Source organism: Zootoca vivipara, chromosome 3 (assembly GCF_965207765.1).
Source record: "Zootoca vivipara chromosome 3, rZooViv2.hap1.1, whole genome shotgun sequence".
In the NCBI taxonomy this organism is placed as follows: domain Eukaryota; kingdom Metazoa; phylum Chordata; class Lepidosauria; order Squamata; family Lacertidae; genus Zootoca; species Zootoca vivipara.
In genome coordinates this window covers 57,281,487-57,298,406 of record NC_142586.1, presented here as the reverse complement: position 1 = coordinate 57,298,406, position 16,920 = coordinate 57,281,487, and the positions used below count along the sequence as shown (strand labels likewise).

The window sequence follows — 16,920 nt, the reverse complement described above, 5'->3', positions numbered from 1 at the left end:
GCTGATGGAAATTCCTGGACTGCTGGCTAAAACATACTGTGAACAACCTACAACTGGACTAGTGAACATAGTGTCCCGTCCCCCCGATGCTGCTGAACTATAAGTCTTATTAGCCTCAGCCAGCATGGTCAATGGGGAGGCAATTTGAGTTGTACTCCAACAAAATGGAGGCTACCAAGGGCCAGATAACTGATCCCACTACCAGAAGCCCACACAAGGATTTCCACTCACTCAAATAGAGTTCCTCACTCTTTTTCCCCTGTACACACTCCCCAAATTGGCTTGGATGGGTTGGGAGAATCCCCCAGAACAGCACACAAGGAAGGAGAGGGCACATTGTATATTTTTTGAAGGAATCAACCATATTTTCATGTAACCTATTGGCTAACAATTTGAGACTTGGTAAATGGAAAATAATTTGCTTCTTCTTATATGTACTTTATCAAATCAAGCTCCTTGCAGTACAAGTACTTTTTTTTTCTTTAAAGATGAAAATGGAGAAACGGTTCTCAAGTAATCAGACATTTTAATTATTAATCCCACAGGGCCCAATATCATTTCAGCCTCTTAACATTCTCTTAAGTTACTTGCCTCCTGCAATCTGTGGAATTATTAAGAAACTAAATAAAAGCACCAGCTGTCAATTGTTATACTTCCCTCACCCATTACTGCAACAAACTTTCGATGCACACCCTTGTCTTTTGATTATTTGAATTTGAAATTTGGTCATGTCAAAAATTATCACAAAAGTTTATTTCTTTTATCTACATTATTTTAAACCAATGTTACATTGTAACACACAAACAAGATCTTGTCTTTTAAGGCACAACACATCATTATGCACATTCTGTTTGCCAAACTTATAAAAGAGACAATAATTATTATTATTATATACCCCCATCCCACACACCTCCAAAACGAAAGAAATTGCATCCACTTCCAAAGTCAGCTGCTAATAAAGTCACAGTAAATTATTTTCATCAATAATTTACACATATTACAGCTCTAGACAGGATTGTCAATGCACAGTTTGAGTACATTCCAATTCAGATTTTTTGGGTTAGGTAGACTAAAGTTTGATTCAAACCTCAGTGCTGAGAATATATCCCATAGTGAGGAATGTTGTTGAATACCACCCTTGTCGATCAGAAAACATGTGTCATTGCTTTCCCAGTCTGAGTCCATTGCAAAAGCTGTTCACTCTGGCTAGGGCTCATTTGGTGTGTACCAGCAACCTTCTTTTATAGTTCTTTAATCATCAAAAATGTTGTGTGTATAAGACCATGTAGAGCATCCTTGTGTAGAATTAAAACTTGTAACTCCACCGATCAGTGATCTGAATTCTTCACAATGGAATTTTCATTCCAAATATTGCTTTTCCTTCTTAAGACCATACATATGTGTAAAAGCCAGAGGCACTGGATCACACATAAAAAATATCAGTGTACTTTGAAATATAAAAAGTATTTGTCAACTATATGACAACAGTTACAAATACTCTAATTCCAGCGCTTGGTGTAGAGCCAGGAGGTCCGAGTGACTAGATATCCTCCAGAAAGGCATGTTGTGCTGTGTTAGTTAAGAGGGGAAAAGGTGAGGAGAAATGAACAATATTTTTGACAAATCACCCCCCAAAACCACCATTATTTATATTTGTTTCATAGAGTTTAAATGAACAACAGAGAATTATCCTGATTTTTCTTAGTAAGATAGCGCAGAAAAAGTCAGACCCAAATAGATATGAACTTACAGTAAGGACCATAGGTAAACTCAATTTTCTTTCTACTGAGAGTGAAAGAGAAATAACGCTTAGCAATTATGAATAGTTAACAGGTGACAATTTCCAATGGAAAATTATGTATTTCTCCCCTGCAAGGAGATGCACAAAGTTTATGTACAACTGGAAGCTGTACTTTCCATACGTAAAGCTTATGCACTTGTTATTATGTATGTGAGCACACCTTCAGAAGCTACCTGTGGAAAAGTTAGTGATCCAGCTTTTCAGCTGTGAACATTACATGGGAGATGTTTTTTTGTCCCACAAGTGAAATATTTAGTTTTACATTATCATTGCAGGCCTACTTGCAGTGACCCCTCTGTTCAGGGAGCAATGCCTAGCAGCTCAAAGAAGGTGAACAAACTGGGGAAGACAATGTTCTGGGATTTGAAATTGGCCACAACTTTATTGATTCCATATGCAGGTAGGATTTGGCTTAGGTATTGGTTGGATATCCTTCTCAGCCTCCTGGTGGAGGGCTGAGGCATGACAGGGTCGATCCTAGGAAAAATAGGTCCAGTGCAAGAGTTGTGAAACCAAATCTTGGTAAATAAAACATTGCAGAAATATGGTGGATACATAATTTGGACTTTGAGGACCTTACTTTCATTATGTTCAGATCTATTTGTGAAGAATTTGCATTCATTTATTCTTCCACAACTGTTCATGCAAGCAACGGGTACAGTTAGAGGAAAGCATGCCAACCATAAAGTAAAGAAACCAATCACCTAGTTTTCTGGAAAAAAAACTACAAAACAATCCCAGCACCTATACTGCATCTATATAAAGCAACCATTTGGAACCAGCATGTAAAAGATAATAAAACCACTATAGCTAAAGAACAAAACCCACAGATGCTATCTGATATCAGAATGATATGTCTCCTTAGATTTCCCAAGTCTAGGATAGTGGGATATTTCTGGTTGGAACCCAAAATGTACAGTATTTAATAAAGTTTATGCCTTATCTACATTGTCAATTATCCTGAACTGTGACATACGTTGAATTTTGAAATGTGACGAATATTGAAACCTCCAGCTACCGTAGGTGTTTTTTTAAAGGTACACTTATTATTGAGTTTTCGAATGTTCATATTGCAATTACTCCACATATAGCAGAGTAAGTTCTTGGTGGCGCTTTTGTCTTCTATAGAAATTTCTATGGGTGAAGCTGCCCCTCTATGGAAGGAAGCTAATTACCTTTTATTCATGCTTTTCAGGTACATTTTACTTTGCGACAGCTGAATTTGGCATTCCTTCTATTGGTTTTCCACATCTGCCAGATAACCTTTTGCATGCCTTTATCAAATTTCAAAAGCACCCATTTTATTATATCTTACATGTCTCTTATGTAGGCTTATATCTGAAGCTACTTTGATTTTGATTTATCTCCAAATCATGCAAGTCATTATAAAAAATATGCTCGAATCCAAATGGTTTAATTTGTAGGTCTTATGTTTTGGGCTTTTGGCATCTAACAACTTCAATTACTTGCCAATGTGCCACACTAACAGAATGCAAACAGAGAAGCTTGCATCAATATCTACGTATCACACCGACATTTCATGAGACAGGTTACCTTTTTTGCTGCCTGTTCTTCTTCTACACCATCCCCAATTACAACATATACTACTTTTCTGCCAAACCTTTGCATTATTCGTTCAAAGCAACTTTCTTTTCCTGGAAGATAAATGAGATACAGTTGAGAGAAATTACCTGGTTAGCTGCATGCTCCTCATCTCGGCCATCTCCAATCACAACATAAGTTATGTTAGTGCCAAACCTGGACACTATACGCTCAAAACAGCTTTCTTTTCCTGAAAAACAATGCACTACTTATTTGAGCTATCAAAAACATTGCCAAGATCTACAAAAGCTAGGAGAGTCCTGTAAAAAGCTAGGAGTGTCTAAAATACACATTTTCACACCAATTTGGGCTTGGGGCTGTTTCTCAGATAAAGCTAAAGGTGTGTGGGGGTGGGGAAAATTACTTTGCTGTATCTAAGGATATAGTTTGGTACTGCAAGACACATTACAGATGAAGGTCACTTTCCTATGGAAAGAACACCATGACTTTGGTTGGGGTGCTGTGGATGGTGGAAGGAGATGTTGATTGTCTGAGGCTATGGTGTTCAGTACAGTGCTGGGGAAGCACCTGTACAGAATCCATCTTTCTTTTACTAAGCCAGTTGGAGCAATACTCAAGTGGTCCTCAACTGCGAGGCTTTTCTCAGTCTTTGTTTCATAGTAGCTTTCACTTTATTTGTTTATTTGCTGCTACCATTTGATATGGGACTCCCAAGAAATCTGATATGGGGCTTTCAAGCATGGACTCTGCTGGAGCCTGACTACCCACACAAATGCAGGAAATTGTCTGGGGACTGAAGATCAAAGCCCTTCCATCTCCAGAAACAAAAATGAAGGTTGCCTACCCATCCCAAGAGGACAGCGATCTCCCAAAATCTAGCTGCCCTCCTCCTGTCAAGGAGCTTTAAACTTCAAAGCTCACAACTCCAATGTTTTCAAGAATTTTGGATTGAGGATTTTGCTGAATAAGTGGATCATTTTCACAATGTTCATGAAACTGATATGCAATTCTGTGCATTACCTGTAACTAAGTATGCCAATTAATGTTGGTCCTCATCAGAACTGAACCAATTGCTTAGTCCAACCAAAAGTGACAAAGTATTGGCAGTAGTAGGGAAAAATCAAGACCCATCCACAAAACAAGGAAAGACAGGGAAGACAAATTTTCTTACCTATTTTAGTTGCACTGTAAATATTTTCAATAGGAAATGCACCTCCTAAACTATACAGCAGGACTTTTGCAAGGGCTGGTATAAGTTGGGTTGTTGTTACCAAAACATTTACACAGTTACTCCTATGAGAAAAGACACAGCATAAATCCATATAATGATAACAAGTTTCTCTAAAACAAGCTGGTTACATGCCTTATTACTGCAAAACAGTTTCTTTCCGTTATCAGCAAAAGCCTTGCAACCAAACTTATTTAGATACAATTGAAACAACTCTGATAATACTATGATGAAAAATTACAAGTCCCTTTGTCCTATATCTTCACTATCACTTAAAACCCTTCTGCAGAATAGTTTGCAGATCAGCAGAGGCGTGGGGGAATTAGAGTACGCTGATGTCATTTTTGTGGCTTATTTGTAAAACTATTGCAACCTTCTGATGGGCCCAGCATAGCATATTGGCATCTGTAGGAATTTTCTCTGCTAAGTGTAACTTCATGTTGATATTTTCATTGAGACTGAAGTGGGGAAGGATAAGGTTAAATCTCTGCTCTCCACATGCAGCAGTGTCAATAAAAATAACCCTGTCACTGTAATTAATGTAACTGCAAGTGATACAATTATTGTCACATACAGTTAGACCTTCAGTGGGAGAACATGTATGTTGCACAGAAAAGGGCTAAGGGTACTCAGCATCTCCAGATATGGATGGGGGAGAACTCTTGTGTAAAAACCTGGAGCAACCCAATGTAGACAATTTTTAAGCTACCATGTTTCTCCTAAAATACGCCATACCCCAAAAATAAGCCTTACCCCGAAAATAAGCCTTACCCCGAAAATAAGCCATAGTGATAGGCAGTTTAACCTTGTAGGTTAAACTGTACCATCCTTAATAATAAAAAAGACATCCCCTGAAAATAAGCCACCGTGGGGGTTTTTTTTTTGAGGAAAAATAAATATAAGACGGTGTCTTATTTTTGGAGAAACACAGGTAGATGGCTGCCTTTCTAACAATTCTACTAAAATATCAGCTTGCCTTAAAAATTACTTTTGCCTTGCTTCAGAAAGCTAAGTTGCAACTGGAATTTAAAATTAAACACATACTCACCTTGTGCTAATAATTGATAGTGATTTAAGTGCATTTGTCAGCCAGGAGTCAGTGAGAGCTTCGATCTCTGCTCTTAACTGCAGCCATGCATCTCTTTTTGCAGGGCCAAGAAGTCCTGATACACAAAATAAAATGTACACATTTAAAAAATGTTACTTTATTTTACTCTGGAATGGACCCACCTCCATATAACTATAACTGATACAGGATGGTCTATAACTGTAACATCATAATAAATAAATTAAATTAAATATGCCACCTATGCCATATCTTTCTCTGACTGTAGTCACTGGTATTAGGACTTTTCTATGGACTCCTCTACTACCAAATCAGACAAAAATCACTACCTAAAGTTCTATTCCACCCTCACAACATCAAATCTCAACATCCATTTAAACACACACAAAATCACCCTACTAACTTAAGACCACTCAATCCCACACACCACTCCACCACTACCAACTCATAACCATCCCAAGTAAATCTATACAATCTGAAACCCACCAGTTTCACCTGGCAACCATACCTTGAACCTCTTCACAGAGCACTTTTCAGTTTTTCTAACAACCATGTATACACTGAGGCGCTCATCATATATACAATAAAGAATAGATACCGGTAGCTACCGACTCCAGCTAGCCTCTCAACCCAGCTGAAGGTCCACACTATCTGGCATTCACCTGAGCATAGGTGCAGTTCCCTGCTCTTATCCAGGGGTCCCTCCCATACACACCACAAGCAACCACTAAACTAAAAAGGGGTTTTGCAACTCATGTATCCAGGCATGAAAACCCAAGAAGTTGGGGTGGTCTGCTGGCCTGTGGCAGGAAGTTCCCAAACAGCCCAGAGTTCAGCATAATTTCCTCCGCCTGGTGGCTCCCTAGTAGATGATGCTACTCAGCAGATGGTCTCAAGCAACAAAGCAAGTGTTGAGGGTTATCAGACGCCAGTGTGGCCAGGTTATTAAGGGATTCATCTCCACCTGTTTCCATTCTCCTCATTGGCAATAAAATCCAGTGTGCCCATTCCAGCATCTTTCCTGAAAGCAGCTATTCACATGTAGATCTTCACCATCACTTAATCCCCTTCTGCAGTATAGTCTGCAGTTTGAAATTATTTACAGGCAAAGAGGCAAAGTGCACAGGGTTGCAGGAAGAAGACTCAGCAAAGCAGAGCTAAAGGGGCAAGCCCAGTCTCCTGCACATATATGCATGAGTGAGGCATATATAGGGCTACATAGTAGAGCCTCAGGTAGTGTATACCACTTTAGACAGCAGGTGTGAAATGAAGGGCTGTAGCTCAGTGGAAGAGTATCTCCTTTGCATATAGAACATCCCAAATTCAATCTCCAGGTAGGGCTGGGAGAGACTCTTGCCTGAAATACTGTACTGGAGAGCCGCTGCCCGTCAGTATAGGCAATACTAAGCTAGATGGACCAACAGTCTGACTTAGTACAAGGCAGCTTCCTATGTTCCTAAAAGATGTGGATGTTCCCCCAACAAACAGCCCATGTAAATAGCTCACTCCCTGTACAAATAAGATAAAAAAGCACATTGGAAAAAGGCTAAGACAGAAAGCAGGGGAAACCGATGTATGGTGTAGGAAGCGCTACAGCAGTTGATAGTTCAGAATGTGTAGTTCAGTTCCAAACTGCAGTAGTAAATGCCTTAATGATACAGTGGTGCCTTGCTAGACAAATTTAATTCGTTCCATGGGTCAATTCTTATAACGAAAAATTCGTCTAGCGAATCCCATAGGAATGCATTGATTTATTTATTTTTGCCCATAGGAACACATTAATTGAATTTCAATGCATTCCTATGGGAAACCGCAATTCGCTAGACTAATTTTTTGTAAAACGAATTCGACTAGTGAGGCAACCTCTGCTCGAAAAATCCTTTCGTTAAGCGAAAATTTCGTCTTACAGGGCATTCGTTAAGCGAGGCACCACTGTATACAGAATTACAGAGTTGGAGGGGGAGCCTTATAAGTCATCTCAGTGCAATTGCCTTCTAAGTACAGTTAATTCAGGACTGGAGCACCCCCTACAGACGGCTCTGCTTGGAGACTTCCAGTGAAGGAGACCAACTTCCTTCTCTTTCCTTGATTGTCCAATTTTCTTGTATAAATACAAACCAGCAGATAGCTCATTTTCCCCCCCAACCCCCCCCCAAAAAAAAAACAATAAGATGAATGGGAGATTATAATTCTCTTTCAGAAGAATGTTACAGTATAGATGTGATGGACATTTCTAAATAATAAAACTCTTACCTCCTACATTGTTCTTGTAAGTATTATATAATTCTTTTACTCTTCTGTAACGGAATGCCAGCTTCCTCATCCAGTCAACTCCTCCTCTTACACCTGTTGGCAGACAAAGGTTTGCACTACTTGCAGCTGCATGGAAGCCATCAGTTGCAAAACTGTAGGTACTGCAAACACCCAAAATATGCAAAAGTGAATACTTTTTACTTCCTATAAAAATGTGCTTATGTAATTCTTTTTTTCTTTTTTTTAAAGGCATTGCTTACCTTAGGTCTTGTCCATTGTCATCTGAAGAAACGTCATCTATATGTACTTGATCACATTCCTGTTGAAAAAGTATTTCTTTAAAAATAACGTTTGATATCTTCTTTGCAATATTTACATAATGTGGCAGAGTTCTAAGTCATTAAAAGATCTTAATACTGAGCAATACTTGTACTGCCAGAAGATGGCAGAATATGCACATTTAAGGTCTCACAAGCAAGGCTACTATTCTTTTCACAGAATCACCCCCAACAACTCCTTCTAAACTGGGGTGTTCCTGAATTAATTGCTGTACTTTGAATTCTAGGCTGCTCTGGTAGCCAATAGCACTTTCAACCCTTCCATATAGTGAAAAGGCTACAACCTTTCTCAGTACATCAAGATTTAATGCTCTTTCAGCAATTGCTTCAAAACATGCTTACTGTAATGACAGCTGATTTTTTTTTAATTAAAAAAAGGCTGTAAGGCTACCAGGCTTATTGCACCAGAGACTTCCGGGGCGAAGGGGGGGGGATAGAAGTGACAGATGATACATTTTCAGTTTTTTCTTCATCTAATTTTCTTTTGTAAATGTTCCATAGGTTTATTAATTCTGAAGGTCTCTTATATTAACCCGTTGAGAGAAGCAGCCAAGTTTTCCATAAATAAAATTCCACAATCTCAAAAATAGACCAGTTCAGAACAGATTCAGGCCTAATTAAACTCAATTGCGTCTGAAATTCTTGTTTATATATTTTTCAAGCAAATGTTAAAATTTGAATTAAAATATGTGTTTTGCAGGGGAGGGGGCAGTGAAAATGCTTTGAATCTGCAAAGGGGGAAATTTATGGGGAAGATCGGTAGTACAGAGTTATGGCAGATTTTGTTGAGTTTAGTAATAAAGGTCTCATATTTATGGGTTACATTAAAAATTAACACTTCCCATCAGGAGGGCTGTTGTCCCCAAGATGCTCTTTTTCTTCCTACTACAGACCCAGCTCTTCTGGAACTTAAAACAATATGCCCACCAAATGTAGGTATAGGCATGGGAACATCACCATGAAGATGGGTTCTAACTAAGTGAGGAGACAAGGACCAGCCCCAACTTGCTTTGCCACTCTTTGGCACCAACTTTATCTGTTTAGTTTGCTGCTGCTAGATTACTGATGGGGACAGCATGTAACTCCAGTGCTTAAAAGCTTCTATTGGCTGCCCATTTGATCCCAAGACAGGTGTCTGAAATGCCAAAGATTAAGTGGTATACAAATGCCTTAATTAACGTCCTTTTTCCATTGTGGGAATGTTTGTTTCAGGGATAGGGTCTCTCTGAGACCTGCGTAACTAACTTTCTCTTATATTGAATCCCGTAGATTGCTATATAAAATTTAATTTGGCAATATGGTCCAGCACCCTCTTGGAAGTTTTTGTGAAACACACAAAAAGGGAATGTATCAATGAAGGCCTCTAACAACATAGAAGGCATTTACCATTGGTTTGCCCTACTGCTCTTCCCAGGGTTAGGGCACTCTTTCGAAGGCTCTCTCCCCAGCTGAATAGTCTGGATGTTATGTATTGATGTAACGTGTTGAAATGGCTATTAAGATTCACCACAACTGAAAGGGAATACAAGTCCCAGATCCAACTATCATCAGATTTTTCTTCTTCCATCCAAGTCCCAGTTTCCTACCAAACTAGTCCTGCCCTGTTTCTCTTCCCTTAGCATCTGCTTCCTCCATCAGCTTTCCTATGTCATCTTTCTCCTTTTCTCTTTCCCTTGGCCCTCTTGCCTCTCGCTGTCTAGTTCCATCTCACCCTTTACTTCTTTCTCTCTCCCATTTAATCCTATTCAGTCATGGCACATTACACTAGAAGCTGCACAGAAACCTGTCCTAAGAACAGGTGAATCCTTGTGCAATAAGAATTTTTATGGGTTTCCCCGCCCTTCATCTGGCAAAACCCCTACTTTCTCACATCCTTCACTATCATTCAACTGTGTGTATATAGTACAGTCATACCTTGGTTTTCGAACAGCCTAGTTCTCAAACATTTTGGCTCCTGAACGCCGAAAACCCGGAAGTAACTGTTCCAGTTTGCGAACTACTGTATTTTTGGAAGCCGAATGTCTGACGGGGCTTCCGCTTGGCTGCAGAAGCTTCCTGCCAGAAGCCGTACTTTGGTTTCCAAACGTTGTGGAAGTCGGGCCAACTTCCGGAACCGATTCTGTTCGACTTCCAAGGTACAACTGTAGTCATATAAGCTTTTGTTCATATCTAAGTGCTCGTAGTCATTTCTAATAATGTTCAGTATCTAATATGTTTGACAATCATTGTTTTGTGGGGGTCTTTTTATCTTATTTGCTTCCTGACCTTGTACTTTCTTTTAGTTGCATGGCTTCCCCAAGCACTGCAAAAAAGGCATAATTTGGGTAGGTAAGTGAGCTGTCAATGGTAAACTCACAGGAAAGTTAGCACACTTAGTCTTGATGTTTCCCCCCCACAAGGATCTTGCACCTCACAATCCTCAAATAACTCTTCCCATTAGCATGTGTAAACAGGCTCTGCTGGTTGCTGGTGGTTCCTGCTCCTTCCTCTTCAGTCACTCACTCCCATACAATCAGCAGCATCCTTTATCATTTGCTGGGCTAGGAAACTCCAGTGAGGTAGTCAAGATTACAGCATCCACAACTCCTCCTTCTCTTAGTTCTAGGAAGGGAGCTAACCTCTGCCTCATCTCTTAACTTATTATATTTTCTCCAAACCTACACCAGCTGGTTAGGACTGTTTCTGTTGCGGAATCCCATAGTTCTTCCACATTGGTAGCTCCTGCAATATCCCACCCTAGCATTCTCTTTGCTTAGCAGGATGGAATAAAACAAGCAGTCATGAGAAGAGTGGTGGAAATGGCTGTTTGGCTAGTAATGTCACAAAGGCACCGAAAGCTTTGAAGTGCTTCCCCCTATCTGGTTCTTTGGGATAAAGGCTTTAGAGCAGCTCTGTCCCATACAAAAGGTTGCAGGGTGGTGTTCAATGCTAGTCCTCATCAGAGTAGACCTATTGGAAATTAATAGACATAAATAACTTAGGTTCATTAATTTAAATGGGTCTATTCTGAGTATGACTGAGCTGAATACAACCCATTGATTCTCCGGACATGGCCTATTCTCATTCTATCCCTCTTAGTTTTTCCAGGATACCTCTCTCACCAACACCAGTGAGGACAGACTTGTAGGCATATGGAACATATGAAAAATTATTATGTAAGATAATAGTTGTATAATATATAATCTTGCTGCTAAAAAGTACAGTAGTGTGTTAAAATCCCAGTGATAAATGTGTGATAATTTAATTTAAAAAATAGCAATGAATGAGTTATTTCTTTGCTCATATGCTGCTTTTTTCTTGTCTTCTGAAAACTGCTATCCTGAATATATGATGTGGATCAAAAGTACCAGGGAAATTAATTTCTCTCTCTTTTGCCTGGCTTCTTGCCTGTTGTTTCTGAAGGAATGCTCTATACCATAGGAGCCAACTCCTAGGGGCTGTGGGGGATTTGACCCCCGCAACAAAATATTTGAGGGGGGCGGGCCCCCACAAAGTTTATGGGCATTCCCATTAAAATGGTGTGTGTGCACTGTGTCATGTGATCGATTATGTGGGCCAGGGGCCGGGCTTACCTGGGCCCCTACAATATTTTATTCAAGTTGACACCCCTGATCTAGTATAGGATTATCACAGGATGAAAAAAGTGGGTTGCCTATTTTTTCATCTTATGTGGTGCTACGGCTCAACCTTTTAATACATTACTTTGTTACCTAATTCCTGTTATGCACAGCTGAACATTAACAGGAATGTGTTAGATAATAGTTCTTGTGCTTCCCCCAGACTTATTCTCAACTCAATTATTACCATTTTTGCAAGGTAACAAGAGAAAAATCTGCAAAATAAATAAATAAATAAATAAATAAATGCAGTAGTTTGCATCAAGTCCCAGATGAGCTGTCTAGAATTTAGGCTAAATTCCTAAATGTACTTGGACCTGCAGAATTCTACTGATGTTAGCACTGTACATAGTTCATTCAGTATGTAATCCAAGTGCTTTTAGGACATCAGCCTAAATTAATTCCCTCCCATTCCCAGTGGAAATGAAAAGTCTGCTAGCATAACATCAGGGTATTGTTGTTTGATTGTAATAGAGATGGGATAAAAATGGTAAAAAAGCTCTCCGTTAATTTTAATTTTAAGGTAAAATACCTTTCAAAACAGCTACAGAACTGGCTATACTCAAGTCACAGTGGACCACTGGCTGTGCAAGTTCAAAACTAAGAAAGATAAAATATATTTTCCATTACTGTGTGTTTACAAATTCATGTACAATAACTGATTTTGACTGCAGTAACATTAACTTAATTCATGTCTCAGTGCAACAAGTTCCTTGCAGGAATGTTCAGAACTTGACATTTTTACTAAGGAGTTCAAAACCTACGGATGACCCACAAAAATGATCCTTTTGGAATTGTCAGTAATTTCATTATCCAATAAAAACAATGACTCACTGCAGTAAAAACAAAAATCCTATTATGTAGCAGATCTGAGAAGTTACAGTCTTGAGGGTGAACAACAACTCCCATTCACCATTATCTGCTGGAATCAAGAGTAAAATTGGTATGGATTATCTTCCAAGCATACGAGAAATGTCTTCTCTGATAGTAAAATGCAGTGTAGGTTGACTATTTTCATGATTTACAGTGAGACATATATGAAACTTACTTGCACTTATCAGTACAACTTCTACATATAACCTAAGCAAGCAATTACTTTAAAATATTTTCATATAGCTCATCATAAAACTGCCACAAGCAACAGAATCTTTTAACACTAAAGAAAAGATTATTTTATTTTGCCTAAAAGGTATTCTTATTCTGTAATGTAATCTCTTTCTTTGAATAGGTCACTTCTGGCTTTTTCCAAGTAGTGCATCAACCACATCTTCAAACGATCTTACTAGCAAAGTTAACATTTAATGAAATGACAAGAGTTTTAAAAATGGGCTAACATGGAGTAGGACCTTAATTAATCAGGAGTGACCATTTACGTCCCTGAACTCACTATGGGAGGACCCATGTGTTGATAGGTGTCATAAGAATATTCATTCAAAACCCAGGTAAATAAAACCATAGTGATACTAATTTATTTTTAAAAATGTCTTCAGTGTGTCACATGACAAGTATCTTCCCTTTTATTTTCAGAGCATGCCACCTCCTGCTCAGGAAGAATACTAAATGGACAGGTTCACACAACACACTAAACCATACTTTAGTGAGATGTGTGAGCAAGAAGGAGTCGCTGTGACCCTTGGACTCACTTGCTCACCCCTTGGGAGAAATCCAAGCAGCTTTTCCCCAGTTTGCCTGAATATCAGCTTGTCCTATCACCCAGACAGGACTGTGGTATAAAACAAACTCTGATCAGTTCCAAAACAAACCAACACAGAAATTCTATTTAGTTAAACAAGCCAAGTGACGGTAAAAACTGGCAGAGTTCTTATCCTGGCCATATGGGAGGAAGGGCACATGCAATCCAGAGATTAGCAGCAACTCCTCCCTGTTCATGCACATCTCACTAAACCATGGCTTAGTCTGAGATGGAAATTTAGCTATCATGCTGCTGTAGAAGACAATTACCGGTATATTGAAATGTAAGAGATCTGTCCCCGAAACAAGAGATCCATAATAAAGTATAATACTGTCAATTAAAAACTGTAAATTCTTGCTAAATCCAGAAGCCACAGTACTGAATTGAGAAAGGAATTTCCCTTGAAAAAGTAGTTTGGTAGAAGTTTTCAGAAGAGATAGGAAAAGAAAAAACAACCACCAAGGATTTAAACACAAACTAAATACTAAGAGGTCTCCCTCACCTTTTTTTCTTTTAAAAAGCAGGGTTATTTTTAAAATCACCTAGATAAACATATTTGGGCCAGTGGAATAAGCCAGTTTTTAACTGAGATCTTGAGATACTTAAACCCTCCATGATAGATTGTAAACCTGCAAGTTGGGGTTTTAATTTTTGTATAGTACCTAATTGTAGTAGATATTAATAAATATCACTGTCAGCTATCATTCACTATCAAACACTTCTGCCAGGCTAACAATACTAGAAACCCCTGACAAGGAGATATACAGCCATACCTTGGTTTAAGTATGCCTCGGTTTGAGTACTTTCAGTTTAAGTACTCCGTGGACCCGTCTGGAACGGATTAATCCACTTTCCATTACTTTCAATGGGAAAGTTCGCTTCAGGTTAAGTACGCTTCAGTTTAAGTACTCTGTGGACCGTCTGGAACAGATTAATCCACTTTCCATTACTTTCAATGGGAAAGTTTGCTTCCGGTTAAGTATGCTTCAGGTTAAGTACTTCCGGAACCAATTGTGTACTTAAACCGAGGTATCACTGTACACTACAAACCTACTTCTGTAAGATTTGATTTCTAGCTACTGATAACTTGCAGGAAACAAGGGATTAAATGCTAGGATACAGGTAGGCTAATATACATTCTTTAGATACATACCTCTAAGTCATTGAAAAATAAATGTGTATCTGCAAGATTAAAAATCATTTCTTCCATTCGAAGTCCAAGAGTCACTGCCACAGGTGGATCCTTGGGGAGGAAAATGGAAAGAATATGGATTTTCTTAACATGTTATGAGTAGATTAAACTGAACTCTTAAAAGTGGTAATTCTGTGCATTATGTATGTATAAGCCCTGTAGAGTGAAATAGATTTATTTGCACGTAATTATGGCCAGAAATGATATAATTTACTTTTAGATGCAAATATAAATAGATATCTACACAACAGAAAAAGTCTGCTGATAATGTATGTTAGGCACCTCGGAAGCTAATGTCACATGATTGAGACATGAATTATAAACGCAAACAATCTAGTTTACTTAAAATACAATAATTGTATTATAACTATAAATCTTTTATTTTATGTGAAAATGCTGCAGAGAAAAGAAATTAAAGAACCATTAATTTGAGATCTTAATGTTGAAGTAGTGACAGCACTGTCTGGTTTGAAAACATATCTAATTTCTTTGGTAAGACTAAAAACAATTATTAAACAAATTAAATTACTAACAGAGTGCTCCTATCTAGGGGAAGGATAGGATTGCTTCCAACTCCCCTTGCAGTATTGCAGCACACCACAACGGGGGAAATGCAGCATAGCAACAGCTGTCACTGATGAGAGCCCACTGTTAGTATAAGGCTGAGGGAGAGGAGCTAGGGGCATGGAAGGGGCATGGCAGAATCCTGATCTCACTCAGAGGTCAGGACCCCTATGATGACATGTTATATGTGCAAAAGAGGAGTCAATACAAAGTCACATGTTCTGTTTCAACAAATGGCAACCCAGCACTGCAGGGGTTCTGACCCAAGGTCAGAGTTCAGGTTTCGAGGTTCGCCACTGTGAAAGTAAGGGTTAATCATTCCCTCCCCAGCTGCTAGGGTAGATAGAGATGATGCCTCACAAATAGGATTCTTGTCTACAATTCCAAGAAAAGAGATGACTATATGCAGATAACTCAAGCACTTATGATTCTGAAGAGTATTTAAACTCCCTACTATTTGAGGATTTACTGGCTTCTTACCACATGGGAGCTAGCATGTCCAGTATTTTCCTCGCATATGGGGGAAAACAGCTGGCAGAGGAAATGCAATTTTATTAAGGATGGAGGAGAAATAAGTTTTAAACACTGATTTTGAGATGTTCCTGATGACTCAAATTTTGCCTGTATTAGAATTCCTGTTACAGCAAGTGCCTGTTTATATCCAAACCACTTGTGCATTGTTGGATTGGTTCTTTCTTTCTTTCTTTTTTTAAAAGCCCAAATTATACACACATAAAATGTAGAAGTATGGTACATAAGAGAGTCCCATGCTTTACTATATTTCTGCATCACACATGCACACACACACACATATTACTAAATGTTTCTGTGAAATTATATGCATTGTTTTATGCATCTGTATATAATGGTTATTTATTTTATTAATTTATTACATTAGTATCCCAACTTTCCTCCATTGAGCACAAGGTGGTAACAATAGGCAACAAATAATGTTTATAATAACTGCTACAACAATGCATATATATATAAAACAATGCATTGCTTGTATATTTAGTGCGATTGGGGATGGAGAAACTTGATTATTGTTGATGCCAAAAAGTAAGGTGGGAATTGGGGGTGGGGGAGAATCCAAAGAATATCTGTCAATGCTTTATTATGGGGATCAAATAGAATTTTTCTTGTGGTCATTTAAACATTTATTAAATCAGTTTATTTTGTGCTGACTAATACACAGGGCTGATGTAGGAGCAGATCACTTCAGTAGAAAATTGCAGCAGCTTTTATTTCAAGGTGAGTTCCATCAAACATGAAGCAAATTTCAAATAGTTGCAGCTATATGATAAATATGATGAATGAAATGATCCTCAGTTTAAAATAAACCAAAGTATGAAAGCAAGTTAGAAAGAAGCCAAGAAACAAATGTTTTAATTATATTTAGTAGTGAAATTACTACAAGAGAGGATGCTGGTGCAATCCTGAATGCACTTAGTAAGGAGTTGAGCTCAGGGGGACTTACTTCTGAGAAAATATGGTTAGATTTGCACTGGAAATCCGAAGCATGGTTAATACCCACCCCATCCCTGTAAGCCATTTACCCTCCCCCCCATGTATTGTTGATTTAAAAAACCAAACAAAACACTTCTT

At 38.5% G+C, this 16,920-nt stretch overlaps 1 protein-coding gene across 50 annotated transcripts in view; it reads right to left on the bottom strand.

The window, feature by feature from the left end:
• Window positions 1–699: 699 nt before the first annotated feature.
• Window positions 700–16,920, bottom strand: part of EYA4 (EYA transcriptional coactivator and phosphatase 4) — a 118,944-nt gene continuing 102,723 nt past the window's right edge. For 34 of the 50 annotated variants that reach the window (XM_035108960.3, XM_035108944.3, XM_035108946.3 and 31 more), the window contains 7 exons: window positions 14,713–14,802; window positions 8,172–8,230; window positions 7,912–8,072; window positions 5,641–5,755; window positions 4,536–4,657; window positions 3,356–3,456; window positions 700–1,569 (listed from right to left, as the gene is read on the bottom strand). In XM_035108960.3, coding sequence (XP_034964851.1) covers window positions 1,489–1,569; window positions 3,356–3,456; window positions 4,536–4,657; window positions 5,641–5,755; window positions 7,912–8,072; window positions 8,172–8,230; window positions 14,713–14,802 — 729 coding nt within the window. In that variant the 3' untranslated portion in view covers window positions 700–1,488. Of the gene's footprint in view, window positions 1,570–3,355; window positions 3,594–4,300; window positions 4,474–4,512; window positions 4,658–5,640; window positions 5,756–7,911; window positions 8,073–8,171; window positions 8,231–14,712; window positions 14,803–16,920 lie in introns of those variants that run through there. The other 16 variants (XM_088666186.1, XM_088666197.1, XM_035108942.3 and 13 more) reach the window with 3 other exon arrangements.